Genomic DNA, 14707 nt, shown 5'->3' with positions numbered 1-14707 from the left:
GATGACACATATCAATGAAAATTCATTTTTTGCAAATGAGCAGTTTGGCTTTCGCCATGGGCATTCGACAACTCATCAGTTACTTAGAGTAACTAATATGATTCGTTCCAATAAATTTGAAGATTATTCTAGACATAGAAAAAGCATTCGACAGCGTTTGGCATAAAGGTTTGATAGCTAAAATGTCCAATTTTCGTTTTCCTCTTTACATCCTAAAAATGATACAAAGTTACTTGACAGACCGCACTCTTCAAGTTAACTATTTGAATAGTAAATCTGACAAATTGCCTGTTAGAGCTGGTGTACCTCAAGGAAGTGTTTTGGGCCCAGTCTTATATAATATTTTTACTTCTGATCTTCCTGATTTACCAGCAGGATGTGAGAAATCTCTGTTTTGTGACGATACAAGCATTTCCGTAAAAGGAGAAAGCCTTCGTGTCATATGCAGTAGGCTGCAAAAAAAATCTAGATATAATTTCTTCATATTGGCAGAAATGGAAGATTTCCCCTAATGCATCAAAAACACAATTAATTATTTTTTCTCATAAACCAAATGTTTCTTTTTTCGAACCCACCAATAATCATGTTGTTAAGATGAACGGTGCAATCTTAAATTGGTCCGACCAAGTTAAATATTTAGGGTTAATTTATGATAAAAATCTTATCTTCAAGAAGCACATTAGGAATATCCAAATGAAGTGCAATAAATATATGAAATGTTTGTATCCTCTTATTACCAGAAATTCTAGATTTGGTCTCAAGAATAAACTGTTAATTTACAAACAAATATTAAGACCAGCATTGTTATATGCAATCCCCATCTGGACAAGTTGTTGTACAACCAGAAAAAAGATGCTTCAAAGGATTCAGAATAAACTTCTGAAAATGATATTGAAGCGTCCTTGCTGGTTTAGCACGAATGAACTGCACAGGCTTACTAATGCGGAAACATTAGAAAACATGTCAAACCAAATTATCAATAAGTTCCGACAAAAATCGTTGCAATCCTTAACTACAACGATTAGCTCACTTTATAGTCAAAAGATAGGTGTAAGATTAGATTAAGGCTTAATTTTAATTTTTTTTTTTCTTGACAAGTAGGTTTACAATTTTTCAACAATTATATTCTTTTAACTACGGAAACAATTACAATCTTTTATTGGAAAAAAAAATGTAATAGTGTTGATATGTCACAAACGGCACAACATAAATTCTGGATTGAACCGATTCTCACAATCTATGTGTCGAATTGATGGTCTAGTTGTCCCATAGGTCGCTATTTATTTTATTCTAACTGCACGTTGGAATAAGCTGTTAGCTTAGAAAATGGGTAAATAGTATGGAAATTTAAAAGTTAAACGTCATCTAAACAATGTTTGACAACAACAAAAATTAGACGTTTCTGTGGAAATTTATTCAAACTTAAAACGTCTTAAATCACCAAAAACATGGAAAAACTTTTTATAATAATATTTTGAACCAATTTATCCGTTTCTGTGAATAATGTACGTGTATATCTATCCATCTATACACTGAAGAAGACTGCATATGGGACTTGAAAAACGTATCTGGGTTATAAGTTATATTAAGAGTAGTGTTCGACATCGGACGGAAAACGTTGTGTCCGCGTTCCGGTCCGGTCCAGCCCGGTAAAAAATCGGAACTAGCTCGTTCCGGTCCGATTTGGGTCCGGACCGATTGGCTTCGTTCCGGTTCCGGTCTGAAGCCCGGTCTGAAGTCCGGGAACAAAAGTTGCCAGTTTTTTCGAGAGCTTATTTTAGTGAAAAAATTATCATAAAGTCTTTTCAGTTATCAGAAAAACGTCGATCGTCAAGTATCGGTAGTCTGCCGAGTGCCGATAGAGTTCTATCGAAAAAAAAATCGATGCTATCTACCGGTAACACTATTTCTGGATGTTCAATTCTCAATCTGACTGAGCATGTATGCCGATGGCATTCAATTAATCACAAACTCAGAACAAGTTGTGCGAGTCTATCAGTTGTTCACTAGTTTTGAAGTGATAGCAGGAGCAAAATTGAAATAGCAAAAAAAAATGTAACAATCTATGTCTTTCTAATTTTCTAAGAACCATATGATCACTTAAAGCATATATTAAAACGGCGAGCAAGGTCATATGGGTTGACTTAAAAGCAGCGAAGAAAATCAAAAAGAATGAACAACTGCTGCGTTATATGACCTAAAGTGAATAATTTTTTTTCCATCGAAAATGTCCGGGATTCGGAAAGCATTACCCGGTTCGTTCCGAAATCCGGATAATTTAAAGTGTGGTAAATTTTGTCCATTTTATAAATCCTAAAGCAAACCAAATAGTACCATGCATCAAATATCGTGTTTGATATTTTGTAGCACTTTGCGACAGCATAAATCTAAAATATCATACCTAAATAAAAGATATTTCTTTTAGATTAGATTAGAAAACAACACTTGCGCATTCTCTTAAAACGGAAGCTTCCATTAATCGACAATGGCATTATCAATCACTGATGTAATTAAAAGTAAAGTCAGTTGAATCTTCTTTGATTGTGAGGAATGCAGTGTTTGTTGATGTATTCGCAATCTTAGCACCAAACACCGGTTACCAGAAGCGCACTATGGCTGAATTTTCGGAATCTAAAAATAGAAAAAAACTCTACTCTAAGATAAGTATGTTTATTAGACGATTGCTTATCATTGTTTGCCGAACGCACTCACATGGTCAAGGCAGAATATAAGTGTTGCGATTGTGTTGTCTTTTTGTCGATGTACACGTACACAAAAAAACATTTGATGCTTTCATGTAAAAGAATACTAGTTATTCCCGAGTAAAGTCTACTTGATTTTTTTCGATGGGCGACGTGCGATTTTCCGATTGTATATGAAAGCAGGTGGCCAATTGCTATTGTAATCTTAACCTCTTTTTAACGAAAATGTTACAAGAGTAATTCATTCAGATTTTTGATTTGACAATTGATGCATTTGGAAGATATTTTAAATCAAGATTAAACCGATTGAAAACGGGAAATGATGTTTATGGAATGTAATATATACGTCTTTTTTGTGTTGTACCTACGTAAAAGTAGAAGTATCGCACTATTTTAGCAGCAGTTTCCTTCGGCATGTTTTGAATTGGATTTTTGTGGGAACCCCGTCGAAGTAGTCCAATACCTACCTAATTTTCGCGCAAGACAAGTAGGTTAAAAATGCAGTGTTTCTTCATCGACTCGTAACAAATTTCTGTACTTCCATATTTTCGGACCAGAGAATTGCGAAACTTTTTAAATATCTATTTTTATTCTAATGATTACTATTTCTCTCTGACTATATCATTATAACTACTATTTTCGGAGTACAAAAACCTCAATCGTTGAGAGTGAGTAACACTAGCCTCTTTTCCAGCGAAATAGTAGTTCAATTGCTATTTTGTCCTGCGACAATGGTGGTTTAGACTGATGTTGCTATTTCGTCCTGCAACAATTATGCGCCTGGGTAAATTAAAATTAAATTCAACCTGTGGAAGAATTTACCCGTAGTTGCTGTTGGCCATTATTGAACCTGTTCAATACGTCCCTGAGGCGAAATATTGTACCGCAGGATTGAAGGTAAGAGAAAATGGTCGCCTTCAAACACCAGAAATAATTTTCTGCTCAATTTGTTGTTTGAAGAGCACATTTTAAGCACTTTGTATCTAACTACTCGTATTCTTCATTTACTTGCAACAATCGATTGGATAATTATAAACGCATCCGCTTACGTCTATAAAACATTTACATGTCCAGTATGAGCATGAAGGATGCATTATAGCTCTCTAATCTTAGGACATAGAACATTCATGTCTTCAGCAGAGTTCTCCAAGTGATTGAATACTATAAAATGATGATCTGTTTGTTAAGGAATTCTGTCTCTTCGTCGCGCTAGTGTATATGTATTTGGTATCAGCATACGAGTTGATACTGAAATAGGAAAAATGCTTTCTGTTACAAAATAGTTACGGGTACACTAGCACCACGTAGTGAGAAAATTCCAAACCAGACAGATCTTCATCTGAATGTACTCAATCACTTGACCAACTTTGCCGAAGACATGATTGTTTTATGTCCTAAGATCCTCGACTTACAATTCATCTAACATGCGCAGACTGGACATGTACCACTTTTGCTCTCAACGGCTCATATATAATCGAGTCCGACCTATATATGAGGAGAGTGACGTATCGATTATACCACGATAAAAAAAATCGCGTCATATATTTGAAAAATATTTCGTGTTATTTGCATGTGTTAATGTATGTTCATATGTGTTTGAATGTTATGTTTTAAATGTTCGGTATAGTTTCGCTGTTGGCTACCAGAAATTTATTATTTCGAGTGAAAAATAAATCCAACAAATATTATCAAGGTGTATTTTTTTCTGGCCTGACAGGATTTCTGCCATATGGAAGTTCACCTCCCGACCCAGGGAGTGTGGGAGCAGACAATCTTTCAGTTACAAAAATAACTTCCACAAGGTAGTGCGTGTGGTTGATCGAAGGCGTGTGCGGCGCATAGCGCAATAGTTAATGAAGGGTGATCGATATTGGTCTTGGGGAAAACTACATCTCCCATTGCGGGTTCAAGTCCCGTACAGCTTATACAGTGTGTCGGAGTGCCTTCATTTCCCCACTGTTGGGGCAGCATAAAGGTTGCGATCAGCATATTTTATTTATTTACACAAGCAAGGATTCTGTACTGGACCTTAGCAAGCGAATTCTGTCGCGGCCGTCTGATTTACTAAGTGTGGAAACAAGTGTGTGTAGATAGATAGCCTTATTACCCACTGTCGGGGCAGCACAAAGGTTGTGAAGCATCAAAATTAAATTTTGAACAACAAACTGCCCTCCTTAGGGTAACTAAACAAATAATGAAAAATATCTTGACTTGAACAAGCAATACTAGACTTCATGACTCAATAATGAAACACTCTCCATAATGTATTTGTGATAGTGTGCGTAGTTCTACGTAAGTTATGCGATCGTGTCTTGGATACAACCTCCTACCATGGGCGTAGCCTGAATTTTAAAAAGGAGGGGGGGAGGGGAAGCTCTCCAAGGTTCAAGTTCTTACATCAAGGCAACCAGTGAAAAGTTGTCCTTGACATCAGAGTGGAAAATTTGTTCATTCTTTGTCCAACCTCGAATATAAATAGCATTTTTGGGTAGATTTTGGAGTCCCTCTCGTCGAATCACCGATTTTGTCTTCGATGAAGAAAACGGAGTTACGTTCGGACGCTGGTTTAACCGCTACCAGGACCTCTTCGGGAACGATGAAAGCCAGCTGAATGATGCGGCGAAGATACGTCTACTTCTCCGGAAGCTAGACACCCATTCGCACAGCCGCTATCTCAACTACATCCTGCCAAAGCTTCTCAAGGACGTGAAGTTTAAAGACACAGTCATTGATCTCAATCTTCGGGCATCAAACGTCAACGTTCCGGAAGCAGTTCATGTGTCAGCAGCTAGCGAAATGCGAATCTGAAGATATTATCAGCTACGGCGGCAACGTCAATCGAGCCTGTGAAGATTTCCAGTTCTAGAACCTAACACCGGATCATTTCAAGCGCCTCATTTTCGTCAGCGGATTCAAAGCCACAAATTATGCCAATGTCAACAACAAGGGGGGGGGGAGAACAACGTCCCCTGCCCCCCTCTGGCTACGCCTATGCCTCCTACTATTTCTAACACTTATTTATCTTACACTAGGTCACATCCCGCGCGACCAAACAACAAAACTCACCTGTCTCATCACCCACTGTAGGTATGATGCTTTTTTGGACAGTTTCAGTTTTTTTGAGATGCTTTGCTTCGATCGATGTGGGATGAAAAGAACTCTCTATATATCACTAGAAAATATGGGAACATCGGATAATTTTATTCTATTTTTATTACTTTGATGTAGGACAATCGGAAAATAGAAACTTTGGCTAACGTCAAAACACGCTTGTCAGAGTCGTGGGAGAAGGGGTGAACTCGGAAGATATCTTATCGGGGAGTTCAAGCTTTAATCATTCAATGTGTTCTTCAATTCGCACAGAATTTGCTCTGACTTCACACAACAAATGCGTGAAACGAATAACGCAAAAGTTGTACAAGGAATACATTCACAGAATCACAGATATCAAAATCAGAATAAGTATCATATACACAAAAATTCGGGCGAACGATCAGTTTCAAGCCGCTCAAAAAACCGCTCTTCACTTTTGCGAGCCGGTGCGTAACAATGGCTCGTGCATCCCTAAAAATCATCAGCAACCGAAACAGCCAATAGCGAGCCTCGTTGTCGCAGAAGATATTGACGCTGGTGCCAGTAACGCGAAACCGAATGCATGTGAGTAAAATCAGAGTCATAGTTGAATGCAAAATGTTTTGAACAAATCCAATGTTTTTGTTTATTGTTAATGATAGAATGATGTTTTCAAACGACCTGATTCAACTTATCAGTATTGGTTGCTGGTTGCACTGTTTCAACGATGCCAGCCTTCTGAACATTGGTTGAGGCTTTATAAGTGTAGTGGTTTAGAGCTGCGTAATACTTTAAAAATATGCTAGAGCATCAAATGCATTATGCCCAATACACATTCGTTGTACTGGTTCCAAATTCAATCAGTGAATGCGCTAATTTCGCTCATAAATGATCTGGTTACGCACACTCCAACTTTTGCGTGAAGGCATATGGATGTTAGGCATAGTATGCTAGGCGTATAGACGCGAGACATAATGCATGTGAGGCATAATGGATACGAGGCATACTGCCACAAGGCATAACGTACACGAGGCCCAATGGACGCGAGGCCACTTCACACGAGTCGGCCTAGGTGGTGAAATCCACCTACGTCTAACCGTAAAGGAGTTTCGGGCAGCGACGAGCCCGCGGAATCCTCGGGCAAACGGCCCTGATAGTAAAGGAGGACCTTTCTCGGTGGCGTCAATACGGTCTCGTCCGTGGCCCATCGATTGAGTCAAAGAAGGAAGACGCTGAAGAACCCGCTTCCCCGCCAAACCACGCATCCGCCATTGCGATTTTGGTCATCATATTAGAGCAGCGCAGAACAGCAACGAGTTTTCCCCCTCCCCCGCAACCAGCAACGCAGCATCGCAGTAACAGCAACATAGCCCAGCAGAACCAGAACCCTTCGAAGTAGCCGGTACGTACCGTGAGAAAACAGATTAATCCGCTAGCGCCCACCCCCACACACACCTACACGCACACCCCTTAGATACTCAATTAAAAAACCCAGAAAATTAAAATATATCGTACGTTTGATGATTAACAAAAAGCGCCATTCAGTGAATTTTGTATTAAACTCAGATATTTTTTATTCTGCGTATGTAGTTCAAGTGCAAATATATTCGTAAAAAGTTTAGGATGGGCATAATATTTTCTTTTTAAAACATGCGGCGGAGACGCATAATCGTGGGCAAGGAACCAAGGCGGCACTCGTATACCTCGCGTCTGTATGCTTAACCCTATCCGCGCGGAGAGAAATCAGTTTTTTCATCGAAAAATGACATTCAAACTCTTATTACTCAGCAACCTCGTGCATAATTGGCAAAAACTATATTACATGTTGAAGATCAATCTGTTCTCTAACTGCTATTTCTATCGTTGGAAATTTCAAGTAAAATTGTTAAACTGTTATCAAAGTTTATTTGTCAGGTGATGCCATATGGCATACCCGCGGGAAACGGGTTAACGAGGTGTCATCATCTTATCATCTCTAAGGAATCCAGCAAAGCTTGGTTTCGAGGGTTGGATGTAGGACAAGATTTTTGTTTTGTTTTATTTCTGAGGGCTAGTCACACGTCTATTGTGCATTGGACTCACGGCAGTAATGATTGCTTTTGTGGGCTGGTATTATGACATTGACCACGTAGTTTGGGTGTTTGCCGAATTCCATGATATCTATCCATGTTTATGTCGCAGTTCGTGATATCCTGGCTCAACAGATTACGGTTATTGGGCAAATATCAAGCTGCCTATTTACTAATTCCAACAAATACAATAAATCGAAACCACTGAAAAAATGTAAGTTTAAGTGTAAAAAATGTTAGTTTAAGTGTAGCCCATAGTTGGCATCGAGTATAAGAAATGTGCCTGTAGATTACAGAATACCTTGACTAGCAGGAAATAAGCTTGAAATGGATTCCTTAAACATTAAATTGTATTGTGCTTTATCAAATAAACGTAGATTCATGTAACCTCTTCAGCGATGCTATTTATTCATTTAGTTGCATTACTACCCGTTTGCCGATCAAACATAGCAACTGTTTTAGTAATATCTTCTCCCGCTAAGTGGAGAAGAAAATATTCACTCTATTAAAACCAATGCCCTTCGGTTTCTCAATAACAGCCCACTTCACTCGATACTTGGTATATATCCGTTGGAGTTCATCACTATAATGTAATATTGCTTCAGGAAAAGAAAAAATAGAGCACCACGGTTCAAATTTCACTACACTTTGCGTAGTTCAGGCTAGTCTATTCAGATTCACTCCCATTTGGCAGAACTGGAAAATCTACTCTCATTGTGTGGAATTAAATCCTGGTGATATAGAATTTCCACTTAGGCTAATGACTTCAGCTTCGACCAGTCCGAATGCGAAACGGTCATCGGGGTGTTTTTCGTATGCTAAGGAAATTGAATTGTGTTTAACACAGACGCTAGGTGGGAACTACGGTGGATCATTAGCAAGTCATTGTCACTCTTCGCTCTAAAAAGAAAAATTCAAAACTCTTATTTCTATAACCTTGGAAGTAGAGATTTACTCACGTTTTGTTGTAAAGTTGTAAAGTAACTAGCACAGTACTTTTTCATCAGACTTATGTTTTAAATATTTAGTGAAATATAACTTGTCATGAAAATAAAATTAACATTCTTTGCTTTTTTAGGAATCTATTAAGGCTGTTACTTTCATGTCGATAATGAGCCACTTTCTTTTCTTTTATTGCAGGATTTTCATCATAAAAGTTGTGAAAAAGATAGCGCAATTATCGATTCCTCTATCATTACGATGTTTGAAATAGAGAAGTTAAAAAAATGATATAACCAGTGCAAACCATTCAACAAGCCATCAATGGATTGAAATATCTTATTTAAAGGGTGCTTGTCAAAATAAAAATGTCCATCAAAAGCAACATAATTTTACATATTAATGAAAACGATTATAAAAAGTTCATACCAACTAATATAGAAAATTAGAACTAGAATGTTCAACCGATATCCAAAAAACCCACTTCAGCTCAGCGACTGGTTAAGAATGGGTGGCAGCTTCACACCATGTTTAGGAATTTTGCTATTGACTCTGCTTTCCTTCCAGCAGAAAACCGTTCAGGCCGAATGTCGAAAGCAAGACGTTAGATCGTGTGAAGCGATTTGTGTGCCCGTTGGTGGGGAAAAAGAAATCGTTGAAAATAACTTAACTTTCGGCGCCCGACTAGACACAAATCAATGGAAGTGTGAACTACGAATCGTTGTAATTATGCCGACCAACACGAGCTTAGAAGCTTCACTGCCACGCGTCCATCCAGTACTACTAAAGGCTGAAGAGTACATTAAGACACGGAACATCATTCCTCCCTCAATCGCGATTCGATGGATTTTTTACGACGATCAGTGTGATCAAGCGAGGGCCACCGTCTCTGCTATGGATGGTACAGGACGGGATTGCGGACATGTTATTCTAGGGCCAACATGCGATCTGGCTTTAGGTATGTTTTTGATCTTGTTATATTCCTTTTCGCAAGCTTTTTCAAGGAGAGTGGATGATTTTACTACATTTTTCACCTTTTTATTTGTTGTGAAATTCTACAAAAAACGGACAACCTAAAATGTCCGACAACTTTTGATCTGGTTGAAACTTTGCACAGATGTTTCAATGGGTTGTTGGCGTCATTTTGTGCTATTAGTTTGTTTTGTTTGAATCACACCTAATTTGTGAAAAGTGTGATGGTTGCAAATATTTTTACATAGAGCCAGAATAGTTTTTTTTGATCGGTGTAGATAATTGAAGATGATAATTTTGATTTCCCTTCTCATCTTCAATTATCTACACCCGGTGTAGATAATTGAAGATGATAATTTTGATTTCCCGGTTGGCGAATGGTTGGACACGTGTCACTTGAGATCCTATTGTGGTCATTCACCTCTGTCCAGCAACTCCTATCCCAACCTCCACGTGGTGCCAACCGGGATACGAGTAACCTTAGCGGAGATCGGGTAACCAACCCCGGTGGAAACTTTGGTCGTATGCTGACTGGGAAGGGGGAACGTACGCGGCTGTTTCCCCATGTTAGGGGCGGCGTACAACAGTGTTTGATCCGGAGCGGGCGGCTGAAACATGAAACGCGGTGTCTCGCCAGCTATATCAAAGACGGCAGCCCCGTCGCGAGACTAGGTATCGCAGCCCTAGTAAGGCAGCATACTGAATATTAAATACTACGAACAATCCAGATATAAATACGAAACGGAATAATCGGCATGGACCTAGGCGAACGGAAAAGGACGACGATTATTGGAAACTCGGTACTTGGAATGTAAGGACTCTACTCGAACCGGCACGCGCAAGTATCCTGGCTAGAGAGCTGCGGAAGGTGAATGTGGAGGTTGCAGCTAACCAAGAGGTGCGGTGGCTGAAATCGGGAGAACGCGAATTCCGAGCAGTAGATCCTATTGCGGACACTTCATTCAAGTACCACATCTACTATAGCGGCGGCGTGAAAGCAGAAAGAGGAGTCGGTTTCGTGCTAATTGGAAAACAGATGAAGCGTGTCATTAGACGAAGGCCGATCAGTGACCGTATATGCGTGTTTAGAATTAAGGGCAAATTCTTCAACTACAGCCTAATAAATGTGTACGCACCGACCAACAAAAAACCCGATGACGAAAAGGAGGAGTTCTATGAGCTCCTGGAAAAGACATACAATGAGTGCCCAGGACACGATATAAAGATTGTCATCGGAGATGCAAATACACAGGTCGGGCAGGAAGACTTCTTCCGCCCCGTAACTGGTAGGGAAAGCTTCCACTCTACTACGAATGACAATGGCCTGAGGCTTGTTAATTTCGCTGCAGCTAGGGGGATGGCTATATGTAGCTCTTATTTTGCACGCCGGAACATACGTAAGCACACCTGGATGCACCCGAATGGAGAGCTTTGCTCTCAAATTGACCACGTTCTGATTGATGGACGGCACTTTTCAGACGTTACAGACGTGAGGTCGTTCAGAGGACCGAACGTTGACCCGGATCACTATCTCGTAGTAGCCAAAATCCGCGCCCGGCTGTCCAACGTGCTGAAATCCAAGGCAACGAGGAGGATGCAGTTGAACATCCAGCGGCTATCAACTGAAGGAGTGGCTGCAGAGTACTCGCAGAAAGTTGATGAACGGATTGAGGAAAGATTTGAAGGGAACCTGAATGAACAGTGGAGGCACATCCCCAGTTCGATCAGCACTACAGCGCGAGAAGTGTTGGGTACAACTGCGGCAGCTGCGCCCAATGAGTGGTTTGAGGCTGAGTGCCAGCGAGTGACGGAAGAGAAGAACCGCGCCAGGGGTCACATGTTGGCCACGGCTGTGACTCGTCAGAGCATGGGTAGATATCGAGATGCAAGAGCCGCTGAAAAGAGACTCCATCGCCGGAAGAAACGACAGCATTGGGAGCGTATTCTTGCGGAGGCGGAAGGTTGCTTCTTCAGACACGATGCGAGGAGCTTCTACAAGAAGGTCAACGGAATCAGGAAGCGAAACGTGTCAGCCCCTGTCATGTGCAACGATAGGGAGGGGAACCTGATAACCGATAAAACAGAGGTGGCCAGGCGTTGGAAGGAACACTTCAGTGTGCTGTTGAACGGTGAGGGAAACAGTGGAGTCGAAAGGAGCAGGATGACTATTGAGAATGATGGTCAAGCTGTGGATCCACCATCCATGGACGAGGTGAAGAAAGCAGTGAAAGAGCTGAGAAACTGCAAGGCAGCCGGGAAGGACGGCATTCCCGCCGAACTCTCCAAAGTCGGGAGCGAACAGCTGTATCGTGCCATCCATCGGATCATGCTGAGAGTGTGGTTTGATGAAGAATTGCCCTCGGACTGGTTGGAGGGTCTCATATGCCCCATCAACAAAAAAGGCCATCGCCTGGACTGTAGCAATTATCGGGGCATAACTCTTCTCAATACCGTGTACAAAATTCTCTCCCGCATCCTGTTCCAGTTGTTTCAGGGCAGCGTACGATTCAGTCAAGAGAAATGAGTTATGGCAGATTATGATTGAACATGGCTTCCCAACAAAGCTGATTAGCCTGATTCGTGCCACCCTTGAAGGTTCTACATCATGCGTCAGGATAGCCGGTGAGATATCGGACTCGTTCGTGACGTTAGATGGTTTGAAGCAGGGCGACGGGCTGTCGAACTTATTGTTCAACATCGCATTGGAAGGTGCTATACGGAGGGCACCACCAGTGCAGAGAAGCGGCACCATCATTACGAAGTCGCACATGCTTCTCGGTTTTGCGGACGATATCGACATCATTGGTATCAACCGTAGAGCTGTGGAAGAGGCCTTCGGACCTCTCAGGAGGGAAGCTGCGAGATCAGGGCTCGTCATAAACTCTGCCAAAACGAAATACATGGTGGCTGGCAGAGTGCGTGGTAGTCGGTCGGATGTTGGTGCTGCGGTGGTGCTAGATGGGGAAACATTTGAAGTAGTCGACGAATTTATTTACCTGGGAACATTAGTGACATGTGACAACAAGGTTAGCCGTGAGATAAAGAGGCGGATAGCAGCCGCAAACAGGGCCTTTTACGGACTACGTAACCAGCTAAGGTCCCGCTGTCTGCAAATCCGTACTAAACTTGCACTCTATAAAACACTAATTCTTCCGGTGGCTCTCTACGGCCATGAATCATGGACGCTGAAAGAGGCTGATCGGCGAGCTCTTGGTGTTTTTGAGCGTAGGATTTTGCGTTCAATCCTTGGCGGCAAACTAGAACATGGTGTTTGGCGCAGACGCATGAACCATGAAGTGTACCAGGCATACAATTTGGCGGATATAGTCAAGCGGATAAAACACGGCAGGCTTCAGTGGGCTGGGCATGTAGCGAGAATGCCGGATGAGCGTCAAGCGAAGGCTATATTTAGCAGGAATCCCGATAGAGGTCGTCGACTTCGAGGTAGACCCCGCACTCGTTGGATGTGTGCTGTCGACGAGGATGCACGCGAAATAGGTGTTAGGGGCGATTGGAGGATAGCAGCCCAAGACCGAGGGACATGGCGACGTATTCTGGATTCGGCACTGGATCGATAATCGGTCTGTCGCCTTAAAAGTAAGTAAAGTAAGTAATTTTGATTTCCCGAAAAAAAAAATTCGAAGACATGTGGCATCGAATTTTTTTCGATATCGAAAATTTCACTACCTGTGCTCTCCCGTACGTTCCACTGACCCTAGCTTCAGAATTTAGTTCCAGGAAGTCGATTCTCTAAAAAAATTGGTTTTGAAACCTAAGGCATTGAAAAAAAATTGATATCGACAATGTCAAGAAATACTACTTTTTACCATGTTTATCTGGCTGAACCTTTCATAAATGTTTCTATGGGCTAAGGATGTCATTTTTTGCTATTATTTAGTAATTTTTTGAACTATTTTTTGGGAAAAAAATATACACCGTGAAAAATAACCTAAAGACTTCAAGTTCGTCATAACAGGATGTTCGAAATTTTATTTTTTAAATGAGCTATCGGCTTCCAAGCGAGCCTAGTTGTATTTTCTAACCATGAAGTCATAAACGTAATCACCAGAAACTATTTCTTATATACGCACTTTTTAAACTAAATTAGACAGAATTTTGTTTACCATCGTTGTAGGGAGCACGTTGTTTGCTCTCTCATATACAAATACATTGTTTCAGGTCGTCTTAATTATGTTTACTAAACAGCATAGTTGGTTGACTTATTTAATTTGAAAAAGTTGGTTTGAAGATCAGTGTCAACTTCCAATCAACTTTGAAAAACTTAATGGAAAATTCAGTGTAAACATTTGAACAACGTGTACTAAATTTACGTATTAAACCATGGACCGTTTTCCCCACAATGGTCATGCAGCATAATCAATTTTGCAACTATACAATGATAATAAATTACTGTTATGCCAAATTGTGCGAAGGCTGAGTTATAAATAACATGAGGTTATTCTATTTTTGCACTTATTTTATCTTATTGATTTCAGCAGGCTTTATTGATATGATAACAAATTTGGTCACCTACGTGCGATCGAATTGATTTAGCTCTATGTTGTCACAGCGCGTCAATTCCCTCTTTTGGTTGCCTTATGCTTGCTTATCTCTAGCATTATATAGATATAGTTTGCGGACACTTGAATTTAATTGCACATTTACATCGTAAATTTGCATTCCGATAAAAATACTCAGCGTTTTGTCATAGTCTAGTTGCTGTTACTCGACTATCTAGTCTAGGAAGCAATAGTGCTCCCAACAATCAGTCGTTTACAATATTAGCCATAGATTTGCTCTGATTTTAATTGTGATAGCATTTGAATAGATTTGATGACGTGAAGAATTAGTAATAATCGTTCAGTGAGACACATTTCGTGGGGTGAGTGATTTCTTAGCTTCTTAAAAAAAATCCAACTGGTATAGATTCAACCTTAACCGATACTGGGAGAC

At 40.6% G+C, this 14707-nt stretch overlaps 1 protein-coding gene across 4 annotated transcripts in view; it reads left to right on the top strand.

The window, feature by feature from the left end:
• LOC129730175 (atrial natriuretic peptide receptor 1-like) overlaps positions 1 to 14707 on the top strand; it is a 269163-nt gene that overhangs the window by 51630 nt on the left and 202826 nt on the right. For 3 of the 4 annotated variants that reach the window (XM_055689292.1, XM_055689294.1, XM_055689293.1), the window contains exon 2: positions 8984 to 9740. In XM_055689292.1, coding sequence (XP_055545267.1) covers positions 9239 to 9740 — 502 coding nt within the window. In that variant the 5' untranslated portion in view covers positions 8984 to 9238. Of the gene's footprint in view, positions 1 to 8983; positions 9741 to 14707 lie in introns of those variants that run through there. The other variant, XM_055689295.1, reaches the window with a different exon arrangement.

The sequence above is a fragment of the Wyeomyia smithii genome, chromosome 3 (assembly GCF_029784165.1).
Source record: "Wyeomyia smithii strain HCP4-BCI-WySm-NY-G18 chromosome 3, ASM2978416v1, whole genome shotgun sequence".
In the NCBI taxonomy this organism is placed as follows: Eukaryota; Metazoa; Arthropoda; class Insecta; order Diptera; family Culicidae; genus Wyeomyia; species Wyeomyia smithii.
The sequence above is the reverse complement of the archived record's forward strand: the minus strand, read 5'-3'. Positions and strand labels throughout refer to the sequence as shown.